Below are 25,098 nucleotides of genomic sequence, written 5' to 3' on the forward strand. Positions count from 1 at the left end.
GTGACGTTATATAATTTAGATGTAAATTGAGGTTGGGTGTTTGAAGATGTATGGATGTACTGCTTTGGTGTATTAGTTGAAGGAATTAATTAAGATGTATCCTCATTTTCCTTTCTTTGGATAAATGTAAACATAGCAGAGGATGGTTTCGATCCATCGACCTCTGGGTTATGGGCCCAGCACGCTTCCGCTGCGCCACTCTGCTGCTGTTTGTGTTGTTCTGGTTTCTCAGGATTCTCAGGATTCTCAGGATGTGTTTGATATTTGCTAGCAGTTATTGCTGGTACCTTAAAATATAAGAACGAGTTTGGGTCTCTTAGTTCCAGTGAAGGGAAATTGTAATGCTACAGCATACAAAGACATCCTAAACAATTGTGTGCTTCAAAGATTGTAGCAACAGTTTGTAGGTGTGATGGTCCGGTGTCCACAAACAGTAACAGTCACGGGAAAGTCCTCAGGACAGGAGATTCTGTGGTTTCTTGGTAACATGACAAGCTGTTTGTTGTTTCATTAAAAAAAGAGAAGTTGATGAAGGAACGACAGTTTATAGCTGTAATCACATAAGTGGCATCGGGAACTAACTTGTGTCGCGGACGCTCCACAACAATAAATAGAAATGATATTTTTTTTAAGGACCCTCAGTGACTCATATAATCTGCCATCTCAGTGAGTGCACAGCCCGGCTAGCTCAGTCGGTAGAGCATGAGACTCTTAATCTCAGGGTCGTGGGTTCGAGCCCCACGTTGGGCGCAACACGTCTTTTCAGACTTTCCGCCGTGAACGTAAGAACTACAACCCGAAGGTTTAGGGAGATGCTTCTCGGATGCAGTCACATGTCGAAAATAACATCCATCAATACACATTAATGGTGTTAGTAAGCATACTAAAACTAGATAGATAGATAGACAGGTCCCCAAACCCTTTTCCGTTTCTTACACATATAAAAAGAAAATACAACGATATAAATTCATACATATTTTTAAAAAAAGAATTTTGAGAATTTGTAGAATAGGGGAGAAGAAGAAAAGAGGAACGCCGTAGCAGAGGATGGTTTCGATCCATCGACCTCTGGGTTATGGGCCCAGCACGCTTCCGCTGCGCCACTCTGCTGGCGACGATGACTCTTGTCGAGCCTGAATATGAAACAGACATGGACTATTAAGGCGCCTAACGCGGAATTTTGTGTGTGAAAATTTTGTGAATTTCTTTTTTGCTTATGTTTTTGTACTGATATGACCATACAAGAACGGACGGTCTCATTTCTGAAATCTGATTGGCTGACCCGCGTTCGATTAACTCGCTCAATAAAATCGTTCAGCCAATGAGGTTTCAGAAATGAGACTTTAAAACGATAAATGACTCGTTTTAAAACGTAAACCTAGCTCATGACTTAGGATGAGGGAAAAAGACTTATTCCCTGACCGGGAATCGAACCCGGGCCGCGGCGGTGAGAGCGCCGAATCCTAACCACTAGACCACCAGGGAGAGGTAGAAACTTGCTTGGTGAGACTTACAGATACAGATACCTCATTAATTCTACTGGTGTTTTTAACCAGCACATTCACTAACCAGAGAAACATGTGGTGCTGTGTAATGTTAATTATGCCAGCATACATAGGCCATTCTACATATGAGTAGTATTGCAAGTTGAACCATGATCTATCATGTACTTACCCTCCAATCAAGCGTCTGTTTGGAGACAAAACATTTTAGCTGTTAATTAAAAAAAAAAAAACACAACGGGAGAAAACAGCTCTAAGGTGAGAAAAGTAAGTTAAATGCACACCAGAGCCCCCACCAGGGGGCGACAAATACCACTGCTTGCATACAAATAAAAAAAAATAGCAATAGTTTCTTTTGTGATGAAGAAAATCAGTAAATGTATATAACTGTAAGTAGGTCCAGATATGTATAGAATCAAAAATATAGGATTAGCTTATAAAGCGTAGATTAAAGTGTAGACTGTTATTCAGTGATTTTATTATTTTTAAATCAGTAGTAATAATCAGTCCCATTGCTAGCCAGTGTATATTAGCACTGCTCTACCGCACAGTAGTAGCCTATGTTCTGCTAGCTATTTGTTAACTTTAAAGCTAATATTATTAACAAATAACTTGAGAGAGTTTGGCTATCTAAAGAAATTGTGCTTGTCCTTTTCAGCTGACACCCCAAAGTATTTCTTCTATATACAGAAATATTAAAAATACAGTAATACAGACAAGCTAATTAGGGATTATCCCAAGCACTGAAACTAGCCTGCTGTCTAAATTAGAAGATATAACTAGTATTAAGGCTCCACTGAATAAATGTTGTGGCAAAATATATTTCTGTGTTCAACCAAATGTGCATGACTGATAAGTAACTTTTTTGTGAGTTAACACATCAAGGCCTATAGAGTAGTTAGCCACTTGACTTGAACAAAACACACTTAAAAGGTTAAGGCTCTAAAATGACAAACTTTTCCTTTATTAGTGTCAGGAAGAAATAAAAATTATTGAATAACATTAGATAAGGGGAAAGACCCCCCCGCCCCCCCCCCCCTTTTTTTTTAAAATTTTTTTTATTTATTTATTTATTTTTTTGAAAGCTTAGGGTTTACATAAGATTAGGCTAAGCAGCAAAAAATTCTATCAAAAAAAGAGGATAGTGTTTCTCGCATTTATGTTAAACTGCTGACAAGACAATATTTTACTTTATTCTAAATCACAACTGAAAATGTTTATCTCATCTGAGAGAGACAAGGACAAGTGCAGAAAGTTGGGTATTTACAAAATCATCTTTGCTCCACTGTCATCATCTCTCCTTACCATGTCCCGTCTTCCCCTTTTTTATCATCATTCTCCTCTTCCTGAGTGAATGTCTCTCCCTCTGTCTGTTTCATCATTTCTTTACTTTGTCTCTTCCCAAGTTCCCTCATCACACATGGCGTGAAGTTGACTAAAAACAGAAGGGAGGAGAGACACAGCAAACTGAAGACAGCTCCAACTCCAAATACTAACTTTCGGTTAGCAATTTTCCCTTCTCTATTCTCCACATCAGGAGAGAAATCCACTGCATTTTCTTCGTGATTGGGTGTCAACACTGCCCTCTCCAAGTCATCCCAGGCAATCATGTCATTGCTTGTATTTCCATCATAGTTAACGGACTTAAGGACTGCTTGTTCTTGTTCGAAGTTACGATTCACATTTGTGTCTAACTCTGCAAATGTATCTGATGCATCAGTCATCTCAAAGTCTGAATCTTCACTTTCTAGAGTCCAGAGGTCTGCGTCTAGATTCACCCTTATCCAGCCTGATCCTTTGGCTAGTCTCCGAGTCCCATGTCTCTCTTTGATCTCATCCATCTCATTGTGGGTAGACACGAGCTCACAGGTGGAGACCAGAAGTTCTGCTTTCACAAGGGGTCCTCCACCATCTCCTTGTGCAAGGACACGCTGTGATGGGGCAGGTGTTATAGCAACCACCGATTCAGCCAGTGAGGATAAATGTAGAGAGAAAGGGATTTCGCTAAACGCAGAGAGCAGAATGGCAGTGTCATCACCAAACTGTAGCCAAACACTAAAAGAAGCTTCCTGTGAGACAAGGGTAATGAGGAAAAAGAAACAAAAAAGTGCAGTTGTAGAGAAAATAACAGATTGTTAAAAAAGAGAGAAAAATCTGTCTAGATTTTTAATGAATACTTTTTAAATATGTGGCTGTAGTGCTGCATGGTGATTGGACTTGTGTCATACTCTTAAAGAGATTTCATATCCCATTCAATGTTTTTTTTTTGTAGAAGAAAAGAAGACCTTTGAAAAAGGGCCTTCAAGATTAAGTTCAGTCTTTAACCTTCACTTACTACTACTAATTTTAACAGATATTTTGTAACTGCTAGTACAAGAGTGACAGCCGAAACTATGAATACTTACTTGCCCATGGTTATAGAGTGTGTTATGAGAAGTCACAGTTGCTGTGATGACAGAAGGATTTGAGGAGCTTGAGGTGACTGACAGACCAAGACCACCCACTAAATGTACAGAAAGGTCACCAGGGGCCACAGGTTCAGAGGTCACAATGACATCAGCAGTGCCAAGCACACCATCCCACTGACTAGATATCAGCTGAGAAAGAAGGAGAAAGTTCTGTATAATGCTGTAAAAACTGATTCAGTATGTCACTGTACTATACTATACTATAATAACATCATAAGAATGTTGTATGTTTTATGGTAAATTCTTAGACTTTTAGGTACTAACATTTAGTGAAGTAACTCCAGGCTCTAATCCAATTACATAATTTTGCTCATGAAGAGCTGCGACACGAGAGTTCTCTATCCTCAGGCAATCACGAACCAGGTCTGTTACATCTACAAACCAATCAGGTGATCCAAGCATGTAGGTAAGTTGTCCCTGGGCTGACTGGGCACTGAACTGTGCAAGAATCTGTATGGTGGCCCTTTGATAAACTGGAATGCATCTGAAAGAGAAAGAGTAGGGCGGTTGAGAGAAAAAGACAGAGGAAGACAATTTTAGTTATGCTAATTTTACTTTCTAATTACATGCCTTCCTATTAGTTCCACAATGGTGTCTGGATTCAGTGCAGGGTCTCTGTGGAACTGAATGGCACACAAAGCACTGTCTATCTAGGTCGGTCATATATGCATTCACTCAGCTTAGTAACCGTTTTATCCTGATCAGTGTCAAGGTGTATCCATAGAACACTGGGTGCATCCACATATGGGCATGTTTTTGGTAAATGGGAAGAAACCTGAGATCCCAGAAGAAATTCATACAGAGAGAGAGAGAGAGCACATGTGAAATGCCACACTCAGCTCAAGGATTGAACCAGGGACTGTGTCACTATGCCACCACAAACTTGTACAACAGATTGAATTATTGAGTCATCAGAAGTCATTTGGAAATTAAAGCCATAAATGTTCTGTCATTGATACAAGAACCCATGCTACAGCAACAACAAACTTTGCTGATTTATATATACTGATGAATTTTTAAAAGAATTCTTCATTATTTCTTAAACTTATATATTTATTGTAATTGTATTCCAAGGACTGATGTGTACCTGTCTGTGTAGTAGCTCCAGCCCTCAATGGGGCTCAGGACAGTGTCAGAGAGAGAGATACGGAGAGGAACTACTGGAGCCCACACAGCCAGGCATAAAGAACCTCTGATCATGCCCAGAGAAAACTCCACCTCTACACAGGTGCTGCCCACCCCGGATTCACTTCCATCAACATAAGCAGCAGAGCAATCACTTGATACCTGCAAAAATGTGATCTGCATTGTAAGCACATGGAAGATAGCAGCATATTTAAAGCACATACCTACATACACCTTATAGCTAATGTAGCCTAACAGATAATTATTTTATGTAATGTGTAATGTGCTTTTCAAAAGTATCACTTTACCTTGACAATGTCTTCATTGGTTGATTGACAGTTTACTGCTGCAGTAATATCAAATACTTTGCCATCCTGCCCAACCGCCAGTACTACGACCGGAAGGGAAACTGATTGGCTAGACAAGATGGCTGTGTTCATTATTGTGTTGCTCTGTTAATGTAGGGAAAATAAAGAATGCAATGGTTTAAAGCCTTTCAAAAACAAAGCTCAATTCAGGTTAAGTTTATGTATGAAGCCCAAATTCACAAGTATGTCCCAATGGACATTGCAGGCCCTTAACTATCGACAATCCGTAGCTCCCCAGCCTTATAGAAGACAAAAGAAAAATATATAGGAGAAAATGGAATAAACCAAAGGAGACACCTCCCCCACTATGAGGATTTTCAATGTGTGTAACTAGCTACAGTATATGCTACGTTAGTGACTTACCACTGTGATGGGAGCAATGCCCACTATCTCTCTGTCCGAAAAGGAGAGGAAGGTCGTTACTGCCCAATGTTGTGAAACCAGCCTATTGCGCGTGGTGTCCTCCACCCACCAGTTTACTGGAACTGTCATTGCGACTCCAAAGCTCCTGTGTAAGCCCTCAATTGAGAGACAAGCCACCAGTCGCAGAGCTGAGGTGCTGAGCAAGATGATGGAGAGAGAAATGAATAAATTAATGAAATGATTTGAGATTTAACAAATGATTGACCTTTTTCACTCAGTAAACTCAGAATATACTGCACAGAACTAAACAGAAAAATAACGTAGTCAAAGACCAAGCAACATTAAAAACTGCATATCACTGCTAGCGCAATACTACAATCTAATCGTTTGAATTATTATCTCAGAGAAATATACTATGTAATATATACTGGAAACATTACACATTCACACTATTATGTTATAAAAACTTTTAACCTTACCCATGTCTGTCTAAAACAGTACCAGTTCTGTGAGAGATTATGGAAATTGTGTCATGTTTGGAGCCTGATGTCTTCTCAACTTTAACAGCCCACAGGTGAGAGTTTTTGTTTGGATGGGCTTGTAGTGACAGTAACCCTTTCTTCACTTTAAGCCTGAGCAAACAAAAAAAGCATTGCAGCATTGACTGTAAATTTCCAGAGTTATCAATCTAATATGTGTGATTCTAAAGATAATCAAACATACTTCACAATGAGGAAATCTCCACTAAAATTCGCCCTTAGATTTAATGAGACTCCAACTGGTTGTCCAGCTCTCACAGGCCCCTTGTTATAGTAAATCAGTACATCTGAATTCAGCCATAGCTCATCCTGCTCAAGTTCACTGGAGCAGGAAAAACCTTGCGTTGTTTTGTTACTTTTGGTTTCTTTATCCGGAAGAGCCACAGATCCAATGTAGTACAGATTTCTCTGTGACTGCTTGCCCACCACACATCTAGGAGGTGATATCTTATGGTTGGTCACACTGCCAAATGAAGAGTAGTACAGCTGGATCATATCACTAAGGATTCCGGGTTTGGCCCTGAGAGATGCTGGCAAGTTTTTTCCCCATGGGCTGTGGTTAGGGGATCGGGATCTGTATGGATGGCGTTGTTTGAATCTTTGGCTCTGGTGTGGTTGAACAGTCTGATCAGGCTTAAACCAGTCTTTGGGTAAAGTCATGGTGACCACACACAGCCCTAGAGGAGGCTTCCAATGAACATGGTGCAGGGGACAGATATTGGAAAAGAAAAACAACACAAGTATAAAAGAATGCAATACATCAAACATCATTGTTGCAAGCAGAAGGGTTTCAGCAAAACGACCTGCTTACTGGTTGCATAACCAGTTATGTAAATTATTTGTAAATGCATGATAGGCACTGGCTCTCTACAACGATGGAATCCTGCAATGCTTTAAAGCAGGGGTCATTAACTGGCAGACCACGGGCCAGATGTAGACTCAGTAAAGTTTTGGACCAACCTGAGTACAAAAGTTCAATCACCTTTATTTTTATTACAGATTTATTTTTTGAATAAAACTGTCCATAGTTCATTGACTCCATGACATTGTGGCTTCTGTAGCAGATCCTCTGTTGTGGCTTATCTAGTCATTTGCGTAAATCATGCATTTGTGTAAATTATTTAGCTGAGGGGAGACCAAAGACTAGCTACAATGCTAGAGACATAAGCTCAGAAAGGGGAGAGCTTTCAGCAGACTTTCATAGATTTTTCATCTGTATAGTCTAATTTTTTTCATCTCAGTGGTCTAATTAGTGAACTGCCAACATGGCGTGTTTAAAAATAAGCCAATGACAAATACAGAATGTTTAAAGCCAAATGGACAGTGAAGATTGTGTTTATTATCTGCATCAAATTCAAGACTGACATGTTTCCTCTGTTCAGTGGTGTTACTCAAAAGTGGTAATGCGCAGTGCCAATGTGAAACAAAATATAACCACTTCGAATTGTCTTACTTATTTATAGTCATAAACTAATCCTTAATGGTTAAGCATTAAAAGGTAACTGCTAACGTCATTCAGTTATGTTATTTGCTCATACAGACCTTTGTAAGCAAGGAATTGTATGTAAAGCTTGCCCTGCATCTTTGGCAATACCTGGGCAATGCAGGATGCTTTCTGCTCCTCTGTCTGTTTGAAAGCATGAAGGGTCACACATGTTCTTCTGCTTGAGTCACCTTTCATATGGAACAACACTCTGACTGTAAAACCTTCCCCTCGTTCAGCCTCCCACTTTTGTTCAACTGTTTTGGAAAGCAGGTATGCCACAAGAGGTACAGATAACGGAGCTAAAGGTTCAGAAACAAGCTGGACAAAAAAGAAAAACGGGGGAAGATGAGTAATGGACAAATACTACATTCAAACCCAGTAGAGGTTGAAATGAATTACAATTGAATGTTGGAAATGTACCTGAGTCACTGAGTAAGGACCAAAAGTAGCATGGAGGACTGGTTTAGAGTCAGTTCCTACAGGAGGCATGAGCAGCAGGGACTGCGTAAAGGAGAAAGGGCTGGAGTTGGTAAAGAGGAGGCTCAGATCAGCTTGAGACACGGTGAGAGAGTGCCATGGGGGAAGGACAGAGATTTGGACTGGGAGGGAGAGAGAAGGTGGAGGCTGGGTGTGGGCTTGAGATTAAGGAGGTGGGGAGAATAGAAAAGTTGGAGATGACATTGTGCATTGATAAGAGAACTGATTTATTAAACTCATATTTTGTAGACAAAAATTCAATCTTTCTACTAACACCACCACATTTAATAAAATCTCAGTGCTATTCATGGTCACTGTATGACAGTATATGAGTTAATATGTATAAAACATTCCCAAACTGGTAAAGAGTCACTGTTGGGCCCATGAGAAATGACCTCAACAATGTCATTAGTCCTTGGATTATTCCTCACATGTAAAAACAGAATGATTATGTGTTAATTTTAAAAGTTAAAATGCACCGTAGATACATGTTGTTTGTACAGGACTATTAAATTTAGTCATGGAATTCCTGGAATGCTACTGGTTTAAAGTATTTTAATAATTTCAGTTTCAACCTAATTGTGGCTTTGAGGAACCAGATGCTGGGAATCCAACTACACACAGCCTGAGAGGAGTCTTTGAGTGAAGTTGGAAGAGAGAGCAAATGCTATACACAAAAACTGACGTAAAGGAAAGTAATATATCAAATGCACTGAGGACATCATAACAATCAGAAGAATGTTGTCAAAACAATCCATGAATTTCCTGAATAAAACTCATGTACATGGTAATCATGGTAAACTGGGATTCTTTAAATGAACAGAAGCAGACAATTACAATATTAGTGGAAGCAAATGTGGTTGTTATGTGCGAATAAACTGTTTTGAACTTACAGAGCACCACAACGCAGCAGAGGATTATCAGTTTCATAGTCAAAGTGCTATATAGCGCTCCAAAGATTCTGAGCTCAACCATCACTTCATCCCTAAAACAACAAGAAAAAAAAAAACATCATCCCCCCAGTCCATCCTTATTTGTAAAATTCTACAAATTGTTGTCATGTATTCCTGAATTTAGGTTTGCTGACAAATTAAACTCAAATTTTTTTGGAAATTACATTGCAGAAAATGGTAAAGGATCACAGCTGCGAGTTACTATATGTCTATATGGCTGTAGCAGTTAAGAATGAATTTATTTTCTTACCTCATTTGTTTGGTGTCTCCAGAACATGAAACAGAACGTAGAATTTTGGCCTCTCCCTTCAGGCATCTTGACCAATTTAAAAGCATTTTCTCTGTGTATTATTTTCTTTCACTATGATACTGAGTTAAACAGCTACCTGTTTTGCCAGTGCTTCCAAAATGTCTAGTTTTGTTGAAAATGATTTTGGAATTGCTCTTCTCCATTTGTTTATATGGTGGTTTAAGTTTTTTCTCTTTCTAATTCTCATTGATCTATAGCCCTGGTGCCTGGATTGTTGCCTTCTAACTATTTTACTCTCTCTATTTCTCTCTCTCTCTCTCTCTCTCTCTCTCTCTCTCTCAATCCCACTCTACCCTGCACAGTGCAGATTTATTCATTTAAAATGGTAAATAATCCTCTTTCTCTGTTCCAATTCGCTGTCATCCCTCGCTTTTTTCATCTCCCTTTCTTGTTTGTTTGTATATACAAGGATATATACAATGTATACAAGGAAATGGTGGCTCCTCCAAAGTGAGGATACAGCGGAACTAAGAATTCTGACACTATTGTCTTTGTTATTTAATATACTTATAGTGTATATATCCACTTCAAATCTACACGCATAATGTGTTTTGACTTTGTACTTATAATGATGCATTAAACAAAGCATAAACAAAGATATTTTTATTAAAATTTCTAAAAACTGAACTGATAGGGAAAAAGTATATATATATGGCCAAAAGTTTGTGGACACCTGACCATCACACCCATATGTGTGTCTTCCCTAAACTGTTGCAACAAAGTTGGAAACACACAGCTTTATAGAATATCTTTATATGCTGTAGCATTAGTGAGTAGTGAAGTGACTTGTGGCCAAGTATGGTGACCCATACTAGGAATTTGTGCTCTGCATTTAACCCATCCAAGTGCACACACACAGTAGTGAACACAAACACACACCGTGAACACACACCCGGAGCAGTGGGCAGCCTTTTTTTTTTTTTTTTTTTGCTGCGGCGCCCAGGGAGCAGTTTGGGGGTTCGGTGCCTTGCTCAAGGGTCTCACCTTGCTCAAGAGTCTCACCAGGAGAGGGCGCTGGTCATTCACTCCCCCCACCCACAATCCCTGCTGGACCTGAGACTCGAACCCACAACCTTCAGGTTCACCTTCGGGTTACAAGTCCGACTCTCTATCCATTAAGCCACGACTGCCCCCTTATTACAATTTCCCTTCACTGGAACTAAGAGGGCCAAACATGTTCGAGCATGACAATGCCCCTGTGCACAAAGCAAGATCCATGAACATATGGTTTGCCAAAGTTGGAGTAGCAGAACTCGAGTGTCCTGCACAGAGCCCTGACCTCAACCCCACTGAACACCTTTGGGATGAACTAGAACTCCAACTGCACACCAGCTCACCTCACCCAACATCAGTGTCTGACTTCACTAATTCTGTTGTGGCTGAATGAGCAGAAATCTCCACAGCCATATTCCAAAATCTAGTGGAAAGCCTTCCCAGAAGATTGGAGGTTATTATAACAGCAAAATGGGACTAAATCTGGAACAGGATGTTCAAAAAGAACATATGATTGTTATGGTCAGCTGTCCACAAACTTTTGGCCATATAGTATGTGTATATATATATATATATATATATATATATATATACACACACACACACACACACACACACAGAGAAAAACCAGCAGTCACTCGAAAAGACTTCCAGGATGAGCTGAAAACATCAGGAACAACAGTTACACAGAGCACAATACGCAGTGAACTGCACCATTACCATCTACAACCCACGCAAAACTCCTCTGCTGAAACAGTAGCACAGATGCATGTCTAAAATCATTTACACAAACTCTTCTGGAGCAATATACACTGGCAATCATTTGACTTTGTTTATAGAGGATTTTGAAATTGCAAATCTATCAGAGGGACTCTTGTAACCTTGGGGAAATGAAGACGATTAGGAATGGGCCAAAACTGAACCGTGATGTTACAAAAAGCACATTATGTAGATGACTCGAAGCTGTAACTGCCAACAACGGCTGTGCAACAAGGTACTAATGTTATTCATTTGTGGTGTCTGAATACTTTTTCCCAATTAATTTTTTTTAAAAATCTTTGTTTATGCTTATGTTTTTTCATATTAATATGGACAAAATCCAAAGACATTAGGTGTGTAAACTGGAAGTGGAACTATACTAAATAACAAAAACAAATATGTCTGAATACATATTTCCCACCATTGTAAATGAACAAAAGTAGACATCACTTAAATTGACCATTTTAAACTTTTAATGTTTGATTTCAATAAGAGGTTATTAAGAGGGCAAAAATAATGCATGATGTATTAAAGTCATAATCCTGTTAGCATATATTGTGTGTGGCATATAGTCTGTATAGCATATAGTGAATTTAGATATTGTCTTCTCCATTAAAAGGGAAGTCAACATTCCTATTTTACTCTTACTTACACTATTCACCTTCTTTTCCCATATAATTATAGGTTTTAGTAGATAAGAGAAGTACCTAGCTACGTCAATGATATTTTACTTGAGGGCGGTGTTCATAGGCCTACTTGTGACCTAAATAAGTCCATTATGACAGCTGACATGAACCTACTTCTAATGGGTGTCAACTGTGATGAACAATGTTGTAACACTTTACATAAGCACTACGTTATGCCTATATAAGCCCTTTATGACACGTGACATAAACCTTAATAAACATTTATAAAGGGTTTTTAAAAGAGGAGTTAGTTGATATTTTTAATGACAGTTGGAGACAGTATGACATGTTTTATTTTACTTTATTTTTACTTATTTTACTTTACTATTTACAGGTTGTAATAATAAGCCTTTATAAATGCTAATGCAGTTTCATTTTACTTTATGTAGCCTTATGAACACCAACCTTAAGTGACGGGTTACCAGAGAGGAGGTCAGAATATTCCTTTATCAGATTCACTTCAGCTCAGTGATAGAATAGAAAGAGATTAGAGACAAAGAGCTTAGCATAAACCTATAGCATTAAACCACACAAAGCATTCACACACTCAGGATGTCAGACTATCGCAATCATTCTCCCACACACACCAACACACTGATAAACACAGATGTCTGCTGCTTATTCCTTTGCTCATACGTACTGTACCTCCATGCCTTTGGTGCTGCATAACTAAAACTGTACAACAAACCTTTTTTTGATCTATATGGCACCTTTGGTCATGTAAAAAAAAATATACAATGACATATTTAAACAATTAAGGCATAAGAACATACAAACCGCTTTATGCATACAACTCATATTTGTGTTGCAGTACATGCATGGAAGGAATGGATGATGGATGGATATGGAGGAATTTATTCGCTGTGCTAATCTCTACATGTAATCTGTTGTCAGCTGTCATTGTGCTCTGCTGCAACCTCATTCAAACTATAGAGATAATCCGCTTTTCTGACCTGAGGATGAGGAGGAGATGGCACTTATCCATCCACCCTCCCTCCCTCTCTCCCACACACTGAAACAAAGTATGTCTTATAGAAAATAGAATAGAAAAGTTTTATTTGTTCAATAATACAATAATATAACTGCTGCTGTAGATACATATAGAAATTATTCTATTTATTATTCTATATTAATTCGTTTTTAAGGAGATACTACGATTCATTAGGAAATGATAATGAATTGTGATTCTATATACACCAATGTTTCCTTAATTTTTTAAAAGTATTTTTCAAAACACTTATTATAACATAATTCTTGATGTTTTATATTTTTTTTATTATTATTATTATTTTAGTTACCTCACACATATTTTAACTAAATTTTTTTTTTCCAGTTTCCTAATTGTTTTGAAATTGGATAGTGTTAACGTCATACATTAGAGTCATTTGTGTATCTACAACAGACTTTTTAATCTAAAAGGTCTTGAAATACTCAGTAAAGCATCAAAAATAGTTTTTGATGTCTTTTTTATATTATTTAAATCTATATTGTTCAAGGTTACAGCTAAAAGAATAATAATAATAATAATAATAATAATAATAATAATAATAATATACATCACAGGTATGTTGCTTAAAATTCCTGTACCTCCAATGTAAACTGCTTTCTCGTGCCTTTTTACTTAGTCATATACACGTCAGCTGCCTATATCTATCTGCAGCAAAACAAAATTTCTGGGTGTGTACACGTCTGTGATACAGTACAGATATAAACACATGGGAAAGATGCTGAAGCACATGCATACCCTTACATTTATCTAGTAAAAACATTCTTAACCAAACATGCCTCTCTCACAGTTGCATTAGTCGTAAATGTTTCAGTACTCATAGTGCTTTATATCAACAACAAAAAATAATTTAGTTGGCTAAGCTAAGGATGGAAAAGGATAAAGTGGATCAAGAAAATTCTACCCAATAATACTTATCTTTATTAGAAAGAAAGGAAGGAAGACAAGAAATAGAAAAGAATGGACAGAGATAAAATAAATGAATGAGTGAAATTTGGACTCTGAAAGAAGCAGATGGAGGAGATCTTGTGAACCTGCAATATTTTTAGAGCAAGAGATAGAATGAACGACAGAAATAACACAAACAGGAAGTTAGTCCAAACACGACAGGAAACCACAGTGCTGCAAAGCTGTGCATTCATATTCTTCTCTGCCTGTCTCCCAGCATCACCTGCTCTCACACTCCCCCTCTCTCTCTACCTCCACCCGAATTCACACAATGGGAATCATGCTCTAACACACACAGTCACACACACACACACACACAGAGTGAGAGAGACAAAGATTCATCAAGCTTTATTTATTAAATAAAAGAAATAATAGTAACGCTTTACATTTAGATCCACTTAACTGACATTATGTAACACATTAGTGAATAAACCAATATTAATTACTAAAATAACTAACACTTAATAAATCAAATACTAAATAAGCCAAATATTCAACACCTGAATAAATCAATGTTCATACCATCAGGGTGTAAAATGAATCCCACACTGAACAAAATGAACCAACACCTTAGTTAACATGTTCGTGTTTGATAACTGGTCAAATTGAGAACTGAGGCTGAAAAGCAAGTTCCAGTATTTACACCTGGAGGCCAGAGTTCAGGAAGCTGACAGCACATAGCATCATGCTATCATTTCATTTTTACTAATATATGTGGACTTATTTTTCTTTCTTATTTTGAAGAAACAGTAAATACAGGTGTACTTCGTTAACAATTTAACAAAATCAATCAATACACAGTACTTATGGTTTATTAATGCTGGCGTTCATAGTTTGTTTATGTTAACCAATGCAGTAAATAATGCTAGTTACAGAAACCTTAAAGTAAAGCATTACCAAATAGTTATTTAAGCACTTCATTAAAACTGTATCACATTACATATTCAATCTCTACAACAGAATGCATTAATTAAAATCAAAATAGATACAATCTAAACAATATAACAATAAGAGACAATATAATAGACTATTAATTATTCAGAGCAAGAACAAGCAAATAAAGAACAATTTTGTTAGGTTTATGAATCAATCTCAGGTCAAAAAAGCAAACCAATAAATAAACTATTTAGTATGCCCTGTGGGACTAGTTTATCAGAAAGATTATAAATTTATGTGTTATAACAAAAGTGAAAACATATAAATTGGTAGCAAATTTATGAATTCATGAATTAATAGTGATAGAACATGTGGGTGCAGATGAAGTAAAAGTCTGGCTAACACTATGAAATATACATTATTTTGTTTGCCAAAATTTAATATCAGACCGGCTGTTACGATTACCATGTTGATCTTCACACAACATCAGAGCCTTCAAAAGAAATATTTTCACAAACTCCTACACTGTACGAGAGGAGTTTAACCGCCATATGAGTCGTAGTCACTGTTCCTGTTCGACGAAGGCTCTCTGCTGGGATTTACCGAAAGTCTTTCCAAACCTGGCAACACACAAAAGTCTAATTGTATCAAAGTGCCAGTGTGTGTGAGTGAGCAGAATTTAGGTAAAAGTCAAAATGGAGAAGATGCGAAATCATTAACAATAACTGACCTATATACTCAGGTTACTGTACTTATATTCTGAAGCACTTGTATTTATGATTTTCTTTCACTTAAGACTTGATATTTAGTCATTACGTTCCAAGAAAAAAAAATAGATTGGGTACTTTATAATCTACATATTTCGGGAAAGCTTCTAGCAGTTGAAGAACAGGGGGTTGAATGATTCCTTGATGTACATTTCTATATTTCATGTGTGATTGGTTATCTGTACACCCACAAGCAAGCACAATGGAGGTATACACCGAAAAACAACTATGAAAAGCTCTTGTGGTTCAAGAAATTTGGATAAGAAAAATCTATATTTATTTAACCTGTTTGCATTGACAATTAACTATTAGCTGCAGTCTAGTTTGTATTGTCAGAGTTATCATGCTAGCTAACATTTGAGCTATTTGGGATGCGCCTGTAGCTGTTGTTAGTTATGCTTAGTTAATGTTTGAGGATGTTCCTTGGTTCCTGGTCAGAAGTACATTAATATACAAATTCAGGGGTTTAATTTTGAATTCTGAATTAAAATGCACTTTAATTTAAGTAAAGAACAAGGAGGAACTGTACTATTATTTGAGTAAGGAATTTGTGTACTCTTACCAACTCTGCTAACAACGGCTTACTACCGGATGCAGTTTGCAGAGTCAGTTTGCTCAGGTTTGCAAAATTATGTTGCCTAGTTTAAACAAATGATTCATCTGCTCTTCTGTGTGGCTACCAGTGCTATCAAAAATAATGAAAAGAATCTGGAAAAATTCTTTTGAAGACCTATGGAGAGCAGTAGAAATAAATTGAATCTGTGGTGAACTTGTGGACTCGTCTGAATTGTTTAACGCAATTGCACTGGACTACATAGTTACAAAGTTGATATTTACATTAAAAGTGGCCTATTATTTAATGTGCTTTCATTAATGACATATAAAATGTTCTCTGTTAACCCTTTTTTCGGAAAAGGAAAGTCTGGAAATATCTATTCTGCTGAAATAAATATATATATAAATATATCTGATACTCAAATCATCTATCTGCAAAAAAAAAACATATGCACAGCACTGTACATTTCTCACGTCCTACAATTATTGCACTTTTTCAGTATTTATGTATTCAAGATTCAAGGCCTTCAAGTAAACTGAGAAAAGCGCAATATATACAAAATACACAAGAAAATAAATAAAATAACAACATAAAAATAAAAAGTACTAAAAAAGCAGTCATGCATTCAGCATCTGTGCATTGTCCTGGATATTGGATTGTGATCTTGGATTTACCTGTTTTAATTGACTAACAGTCTCTGCCTCAAGACTAAATAGAGGTTGCCGTCTGTGTGTGTGTGTGTGTATAAACACTTACCAGGATAGGACTGCCTCTTCGTTGTATTGTTATTGGGATTACCAGCCTTCCCTCTATGGTAGGACACTTGAAGAAAAAAACATCAAAGGAGAAAAAATATCAAAGAGTGAAAGATATTGAGTGTTCATTCACCTCTGCAAGAATGTTCACGTGTGGGGGTGGGGGTGTGTGTGTGAGTGAGTGTGTGTGAGACAGTGAGAGAGAGAGATAGAGAGAGAGGGAGAGAGAGAGAGAGAGAGAGAGAGAGATGACTCACCACTCTGGCTCTGTGTTGGGCCGATCCAACGATTCTGCTGCTTCTGTGAAACTACAGTAAATTAAAATAAAGACAAGTTAACCACATGTTGTATATGTTAATGCTGCACTAACATTTCCAAACTTGTATTAAGAAGTAAAAAAGTGATTCACTAATTGAAATATGTACCAGGGCATATGCTATTTTTGTGAGCAATTTGGAATGTCCACTGAATGTACTGTGAAGGTTTAAACAACTTAAAACCAAGTTTCACTATAAATGTCAGTATTTACAGTGAACATGAACGATTTTTACCCTATAAACTCCCAGGAGACATTGACAGGTACATGCATTCCTACTAGATTCAACTGTAGTAACTAAATAGGTTTTGGCTTTAGGATGAATAACTGAATAATAACCTGGGGGTTAGAAATTAAAAATAAAGTTTCCGTGACTCACATCTCTTGCGGACAGCTATGTACGTTGGCTGTGCAAATCGACAGAGAAGGATGGCAAGGATCAGTGTCAGTAACAAGCCTGTTATTACTTTATAGACCACCAGTTCTTTGCTTTCTACATCTGAGAAACATAAATACAGTGGTTACTGTAAATACATTGTACAAAATATGATTCTGTAATTTCATTGCATGTTACACACACACACACACACACACACACATATATATATATATGTATATATATATATATATAAATACATTTTCACACATTCATACACACATTGTATATATATATATATATATATATATATATATATATATACAAAACATGTATGTATATTTTAATATATATACATACACACACACATACACACCTTTGCAGGTAACGTATATTCCAGTGCATGCTTTTTCATCGGAACCAGTTAGGTTTTCATAGATCGTATAACCTTGCCACTCCTGGGGCTTCTGGGGCTTCTGGGACTTGAAGCCAAGGAACTCTCCACATCTCCTCTCCTCACATAACTCATAACCCAAATTGGATTTTATAATATAATCAGTATTGAAACAAAGATACTTCTCAGGTCGTGTATAATTTAAGGAGAAGTATATGAAGCCCTGACACTGGTTGTCCTTCAACCATTTCACCTTTATCCTGCCCACTGCAGGCGGCGGTGCCGCAATATTGGGCTTATTGGTGATTGTGGGTGCACATGTAGGTATGGAACTAGTAACATTATGAGCAGGAGTGGATTCAGTGGTAGTCCCGTTTCCAATAATTGATTCTGTAACAGAAATCATAGAGAATGTGAGGTTATGAAGTAAAGAAAAGTAAAGAAGTAAATTGAGAGGCAAACGCTGAACTGTTTTACATAGTATTTCGTAATAGTTATTAGAGTGGCTTTAGGTTTGAAACTGGATAAAAACAGTTGCTACGAAAATGGTTAAGACTATTTGCTAGTGATCAGAAGCACTGCGAGAGACCCACTGGGTGATACTGCGATTGGGGTGACATTTGTGTCCCACTGTTGTAACTTTTACAAATGTGTATGTAAAGTTAAGGAGAAGATGTACATTACAACAATCTATGAACATGTTTCAGATAAATAACATTAATAGAACTTGTCTAAAGCACTTTTGTCTGCCCCATTTTTGCCTGTCCCAGCCCAATATAACTATAATTTACCTTGAAATATAATCAATAAAATACTTCAAAAATCTTATTATTTTTGCATAAAGGTGTTAATCCATTTGCTTGAAATATCCTTTTCCACGAGTCATCTATTATAGGTTATGAAAAACATATATTTTCACCGTGTTCCACAACAACACATTCACATCCCATAAGTTATACTTGGATATTTCATCATCTGGATTTCCTTAAGATCATGGGAATATGGGACTCCAATTCTTTCCCCCTCTTATTGTGATATTGACTGACAAGGTCACTTTGAAAGTACTGCTGCTACCCAAATTATATATTTGGTATCCAGTTATATACATAAGTAAATTATGAATTTAAAAAAAATTATGTTAAATAATTAGGATGAAGTTAATGTACTCACACCATTAGCATGGATGTGAGTTAAGCACATTTTTTGTATTTGCTAATTCTGTGTTAAAAATCTCATCCCTGTTACGTTCAACCCTGTTACTCATTTAAGAACAAAATGCAGCCATTATCAGCAAAGAAACCTTGAAAAAAAATTAGACGTTGTTGCATGAGATAAGTTAACACGTTTTCCATAAGGTTAAATGCGTGTTTTCTTAAATTATTGAAAAATGAATGCAAAGTTTAAATGCATGTTTTCTTAAATTATTGAAAAACGAAAACAAAAAAATGTTACGAGAGGTAAATGGCATGCCAATTGTGCAATCGTCATCCCTCAACTACTCAGCTCTACACTCTGATTGGAGTCGTAAGTGAATTAAGCTTGCAAAATGAGTAAATGTAAATTCTGTAAAAGATCGTCTTCACAATTCTCACCACGAGTCAAAATTTTTTTATCATCCCTTATTATCATTTTTGGTGAAACTCCAAGAAATGTGTTCAATTTAAATTTTCTAATTCTAGAGTATCAAAGTGAGAAATGGGTATACACGAAATATGAAATATTTGCGACATTTTATTTTATCGGAAAACTATCTACATCTTACTGGAAAAGGCCGATCTAGATCACACTATCTAGGCGCTTGTAGAACACGACATATATTTGTCTTACACTTGACATTAACACTTTTAACTGTAAAACAAATCTAGGCTTATAGCAATTTACAGTCTTACAGTAACTGCTTCACTAAACAAGTGCACTTGTCTTTAATAAAGCACTCCCCATTAGAATATGTGAGTGGACGATGAATAAGTCCTTAAATACAAATATTAAAGTATTTGATGGAATAATTCTTTATTTTTTTTACCTTATTTATTTACCAGTAGTGGATAAACTGTAATAAAACATTAAAAAAAAAAAAAACCTTTTGACTGGCAGTGTATGTGAAAACTCAAATATGAACGCTGTCATAGCGCATCACTACTCAAATGTGTAAATCTATTGAAATGATTAGAATTCATTTTTACAAATCAGTCCCCACTATGCCACTGACTGAAAGTGATAATATTTTAATGCCAAAAACACAACTTTCTAAATTATATTTGCTGTTGTTGCCTTGTCATGACAAGCTTTTATAATGCTAGGTCATGACATACGACAAAATCAACATCTGCGGCTTTGCTCACATGCTCACATGCACTTTTGCTGTTTTTGTAGATAGCATTTGAAGACATGCTTCATTTTGTAGTCCTTTTTTTTTTCAAAGTGTGGCTTGAACACATTTGCACTGTGCAAGCTGAGGCTTTGCAGGATTTTTGATGGTGTGCTCAAAATCTAGACTGAGCTGCTAATATTATTCACATTAAAAACACTATGTAGGCTAATACCTAGGATGATTCCTAATCGTTTTTTAAGCAGGTATAGCATCAGTCATGACAAAGCAAACACTAAACTGAATTAATTTGAATTAATTTAAATATATTGTTTTATGGGACTTTAAACAGTACATTGTAAAATTAGTATCTTTGTAGAGTTTATGGGGCATACTGATGTATTTATAGTTCAGACGCAACACAGACACAATTTTAATCGTTGATAGAAAACATCAATCTAAAACTCAACGATAAGAATTTATGGAGTACGTTATGGTAAGATAAAGAATCCAGTAAATGGATCAGAAATTACTACATTAAAAAATGACTATATTAAAACCTTACTGTATTAAGGTAAATAAATAAAAACTTTTTGTTTTGCTTTTATTTGCAAAAAACTTTAAATGCAATAAATTCTGACAAATCATTTACATTCTGAAAACAAATAATTTATGTCTAGTAATGTTTATGCAGACTATCTGTGGGCAAGTGAATCATCTTCTGAAAAATGTACTTGTGAAATATATTATACAATCACTAACAGACCATCTAAGACCACAAGATTAAACCTATCACTTCTGCAAATCAGCTATTTAGCCAGGGACCCTGTTAACTATAAAGTAAATTCCATGGACCCTGAACTGTACAGTACAGGGTACAGATTTAGTTTACGAACAACATACATCTATTCAAATATTAGACACATAATTATATTCTGGCTATATACTGAAGCTGTAGATCTCTCATAAATATAATAGCGATGATAATGGTGGGTTGTTACATTTTCACCACTGTAAAACAAAACCAACAAAAACAGACCCCAGGCTATGATTCCCAGACCCCTGGATGTCCCCAGACACACCACTGGTATCGATAACAATATGTTGAGGGAGTGGTGGAAACTAAAATAGTTATCATTCCAACACTTTTTAAGCACTTTCAAGATTCAAGATTTTATTTGTCACATACGCAGTTATATACAGTATATAACTCACAGTGAAATGAAGGCCTGGCCTTTCACTCGGCCTTGTAATTTGTACACTGACAGAATAAAAAAAAAACAATTTGCAGAATGTGTTTGAAATTTTTCTACGGTTAAAGTACCGCAACTGCACAATGTCGGTGCATTCAATAGTAAGAAATGAAACAGAAAGTTAAAATGCATACTTTTTGGCATGAAGGAAATAGGAATCGGAGGTATTGTGGCTGTTTTCACTACAATTTTAACTGCGTTTATACAAATGCAACAAGCAAGAGGGTAGACGTGGACCTTGCATAAAGTGAAGTAGTGATTGTGATTGTAACCAGCCAAAGACATTATTGAATCAGTCGGCACTATTCTTGTAGTTTTTCCCATTACTTGATTATTACTTTACACATGATCATGTGATACATGACTGATGTTTGCACAGCTATAAACATAAGTATGGTTTTAGAATATATATAATCGGAATACTATAAGGTAGGGATCTATCCATCCATCCAGGCCTAATTAGAGTATTAATATGATCAGAATGATGTGTACCAGAAGATGAAACAGTTGACTACACTGGTGTCATGACATATGACAAAATCAATTTCAAAAGCAATCAATTTGCCGCTTTGCTCACATGTACTCTTGCTGTTTTCGTAGATTGCACTTGAAGACATGCTTCATTTTATAGTTCTTTTCTGTTTTTTTTTTCAAAGTGTGGTTTGAACACAGTTGCACTTTGCAAACTCAGGCTTTGCAGGATTTTTGAGGATGCGGTCAAAATCTAGATTGAGCTGCGTTAATATAATGATTAGCCAGTGGCGATTTGAAATGACGAACATGTATTAACTCATAAAATCTAAAACCATATTTAGATTGGATGATTCCTAAACTGTTTTTTAAGCAGATACAGGAATTAGTTGTGATTATAAAGGAAGCACTAAACTGAATTAATTTCCTGCATTAAATATACAGTATTGTTTTATGGGACTTGAAACAGTGCCTTAAAGAATTAGTATCTTGTGAGTTTATGGGGCATATTGATGCATCTTTTGGTCTTTAAGACAACATGTATAGTTCAGACGCAATAGGCGCAACATAGGCAAAACTGCTGATAGAAAACATCAGTTTACAACCCAATAATAAGAAATTATTATAATCGGCATACTATAAGGTAGGGCTCTATCCATCTAAAGGCCTAATTAGAGCATTAATATTATCAGAATATTGTGTAGCACTCTAAAAAAGATGCTACCAGAAGCTGAAACAGATGGCTACACTGGTGTCTGTCTGAGAAACTCTCAAACTTGCTAGCATGTCTAAAGTTAAATGCAGTTCTGCACAACACACACCCATTTCACCAATTAACTTCTGACATATAAAGTCACGCAACTTAGCAAAATCTGTTTTTGTGGCCCCCGTGGATTCACTCAGGTGCCCTTGATCTAGAGCAGAATCCACCATGGAATACATGTGATATGACAGATCATTCCCAATAAACGCTGTGGTGACATCGTGTTGAAACATAGGTCATGGCCCAAATTTTATAAATATAAAGAATGAAAGTAGTACTCACCGCCAGCGAGAACAGCCGGCATGAGCACCAGCAGCAATAGGTGGTCCATCAGTAACTGTCAGAAAATATGGAGACACCGTTAGAACTGAATTTACTTCTTTCACAGTTAGTCCAAAAATATTGTTTAAAATCGTATTTAAAAAGTGAATCTACAGCTATGTTTCCTGCCCATTTAAAAGCTGAATGCTGAGGGGTTATGAATAATATGAAGGGTGAAGAAAAATAGTATGAATAGTGAAGAAAATGCTGAGTTAAAAGAACATGAGTTAGTGAAAAACTAACACATTTCAATTTCCAAAACATCAGGCCTTTTAAATCAGCTTTGTCTTTGAAGAACAAATGAGCTCTTCATACCTGAAGATACAATCTTCCTCAACCACAGCAAATCATCACTCAATTTTATTGAGTTTGTAACCTCTAATAGGCCTGTATTGTGCATTTCGCCTTTAATCTTAAAAAGCAGATTGACTGCTGCAGATTTGTGTAAGGCCTACGCCTTGACTAAGTAGAACAGCTGTACTTTTTGTGACTGAAGGTTTAATGCTGATTTTAATCATGCAATGAAACATTTACATTTCTGGGCTCTTCAGCGAATTGAGCACAGATGATCACAGAATAAATATTACAGTTTGGCTATCTGGAGGAAAACAAAACATAATCTGGGACTACATAGCCTTTTCCTTGATGAACCACCATCTTAAACCAGGATTTTTAGATTAAAGTGCATCCCGTGTCAAGAGATACCCAAAAAGTTCTTACCTTAGCTGAAAAACACACAAAGCAATGTATAGAGCAAGCAACACATCCAAATGAAGCGAAAGGAAACAGGCAGAGGTGTTAAAACTATCCTTTTTTCATTTCTCCTCCCCCATCATCTCTGTCTAACTCAGTCTCTCCATACAGTGCATCTCCACATCTTGAATGTTGCTCTCTGCACACTGCTCCGCTTCCTCACTTCAAAGGAAGACTAAGAAAAAAAAAATCTTAAACTTGAGCAAAAAAGCCACGTAGACTGTAATAAGTGGGTGTTAGCACAGTGAGTGGCATAATAAACGAGGGCGAGAAATAGTGATGTAGTGTCGTGAGTAATTTTATCTGTGTTAATTTTTATACAAACTGTTCCTCTGCTTTTTGTGGAACCAACGCACTAAGCACTGCAGCATAAAAACAAGATGACAGAGTGATTATTTCTTTACCTTACTTCCTGTTTAGATGGCTGTAATGTTGAGGTTTTTAATGGGATGCACATGCTGGGTGTCTGAGCATTTTGTAGAGGACTAACCTTAATTCTAATGATTGTAATAAATCTGAATTCTAATAAACTCAAATAATTCGGCAAAGAAATCAAATTATCTAAAGGAACACGGATGGAACACCCTAGAACACATCTTTATGTAAGTTCATCAGGAATTTTATAATCTGACCCATTTTTGTGACCACAGAGTATAGTTTCTTTCTTTTTTAAGATGATGTAAGATGATGATTCACATACGTATTATAAATTTTAAATAAGAAAGCCCAAGAGGGAGGGCTAATTTTAATGACAAATAACAATTCAAGGTAAAACACAGAATGCAAATGATGCAAGAGCCTAATACCTAGTCGCTCATCATTTTTCTTTCATCTTACTATTGCTCATTTCTTCTTTTTTTGTTTACACCCTTTCCCTATCGCCTCTTTACCCTCCTTCACTCTCTCAGTCTTTGTCAAGCTTCGCTCTGTTGGTTTACCATGCCGTAGTGGTGTTGAAAGGCCCGTAAATTCTGGTTTGCCAAACAAAAAATCCCCGAAACACCTCCTCAAATCTCGATTATGATTCAGTTTTAACTGTATTTCAATACATTTGGAAAGTGAGTCAAACTGCCTGTTTTGCTTTACCTAATTAAATTCATAAAAAAGACTCTTAACTTAATGCCTCTAAAGCCTAAACACTGAGAATGTACAAACTCTATTTAAGATTCATTATATTAAGTGTTAAAAGTTTGTTTTCTGAATTCT

General features: G+C 36.5%; 2 protein-coding genes and 4 non-coding genes across 8 annotated transcripts; 1 reads left to right on the plus strand and 5 right to left on the minus strand.

Moving 5' to 3' along the window:
- Nucleotides 1-133: 133 nt before the first annotated feature.
- Nucleotides 134-205, minus strand: trnam-cau (transfer RNA methionine (anticodon CAU)). Its single transcript has one exon. It is a non-coding gene; the product is annotated as a tRNA-Met (tRNA).
- A 472-nt stretch (nt 206-677) lies between these two features.
- Nucleotides 678-750, plus strand: trnak-cuu (transfer RNA lysine (anticodon CUU)). The gene has a single exon. It is a non-coding gene; the product is annotated as a tRNA-Lys (tRNA).
- Nucleotides 751-1,038: 288 nt separating this feature from the next.
- trnam-cau (transfer RNA methionine (anticodon CAU)) lies at nt 1,039-1,110 on the minus strand. The gene has a single exon. It is a non-coding gene; the product is annotated as a tRNA-Met (tRNA).
- Nucleotides 1,111-1,413: 303 nt separating this feature from the next.
- Nucleotides 1,414-1,485, minus strand: trnae-cuc (transfer RNA glutamic acid (anticodon CUC)). Its single transcript has one exon. It is a non-coding gene; the product is annotated as a tRNA-Glu (tRNA).
- A 1,096-nt stretch (nt 1,486-2,581) lies between these two features.
- Nucleotides 2,582-11,098, minus strand: tmem132a (transmembrane protein 132A). Of its 3 annotated transcripts, XM_053232499.1 has the most exons (12): nt 9,532-11,098; nt 9,222-9,313; nt 8,272-8,352; nt 7,960-8,169; nt 6,550-7,052; nt 6,306-6,458; nt 5,827-6,022; nt 5,404-5,547; nt 5,058-5,257; nt 4,235-4,454; nt 3,908-4,099; nt 2,582-3,571 (listed from the first exon to the last, which is right to left on the minus strand). In XM_053232499.1, the coding sequence occupies exons 3-12, from the start codon at nt 8,338-8,340 to the stop codon at nt 2,804-2,806; spliced, it is 2,655 nt and encodes an 884-aa protein (XP_053088474.1). In that variant the 5' UTR covers nt 8,341-8,352; nt 9,222-9,313; nt 9,532-11,098; the 3' UTR covers nt 2,582-2,803. The 3 variants fall into 3 exon arrangements, with proteins under 3 accessions (XP_053088474.1, XP_053088475.1, XP_026790586.3); XM_053232500.1 differs by lacking the exon at nt 9,532-11,098 and having other exon boundaries at nt 9,222-9,480; XM_026934785.3 differs by lacking the exons at nt 9,222-9,313; nt 9,532-11,098 and having other exon boundaries at nt 8,272-8,624.
- A 3,118-nt stretch (nt 11,099-14,216) lies between these two features.
- LOC113539440 (T-cell surface glycoprotein CD5) lies at nt 14,217-25,064 on the minus strand. The gene is made up of 7 exons (XM_026935185.3): nt 23,860-25,064; nt 23,101-23,155; nt 18,006-18,413; nt 17,633-17,752; nt 17,195-17,245; nt 16,939-17,004; nt 14,217-15,479 (listed from the first exon to the last, which is right to left on the minus strand). Exons 2-7 carry the CDS (start codon nt 23,147-23,149, stop codon nt 15,400-15,402), a joined length of 774 nt encoding a protein of 257 aa, XP_026790986.1. The 5' UTR covers nt 23,150-23,155; nt 23,860-25,064; the 3' UTR covers nt 14,217-15,399.
- Between the last annotated feature and the right edge of the window lie 34 nt (nt 25,065-25,098).

Source organism: Pangasianodon hypophthalmus, chromosome 3 (assembly GCF_027358585.1).
Source record: "Pangasianodon hypophthalmus isolate fPanHyp1 chromosome 3, fPanHyp1.pri, whole genome shotgun sequence".
Taxonomy (NCBI): Eukaryota; Metazoa; Chordata; class Actinopteri; order Siluriformes; family Pangasiidae; genus Pangasianodon; species Pangasianodon hypophthalmus.

Coding starts and splice junctions, on each gene's coding strand:
- tmem132a (XM_053232499.1), bottom strand. CDS start 8,340: ATGCCTCCTGTAGGAACTGACTCTAAACCAGTCCTCCATGCTACTTTT. Junction 7,053..7,959: donor AAGCATCCTGCATTGCCCAG/GTATTGCCAAAG, acceptor GTTCATTGGAAG/CCTCCTCTAGGGCTGTGTGT. Junction 6,023..6,305: donor ACTGTTTTAGACAGACATGG/GTAAGGTTAAAA, acceptor CATCTTGCTCAG/CACCTCAGCTCTGCGACTGG.
- LOC113539440 (XM_026935185.3), bottom strand. CDS start 23,149: ATGGACCACCTATTGCTGCTGGTGCTCATGCCGGCTGTTCTCGCTGGC. Junction 17,753..18,005: donor AATATACGTTACCTGCAAAG/GTGTGTATGTGT, acceptor TATGTTTCTCAG/ATGTAGAAAGCAAAGAACTG. Junction 17,246..17,632: donor CATAGCTGTCCGCAAGAGAT/GTGAGTCACGGA, acceptor AATTTACTGTAG/TTTCACAGAAGCAGCAGAAT.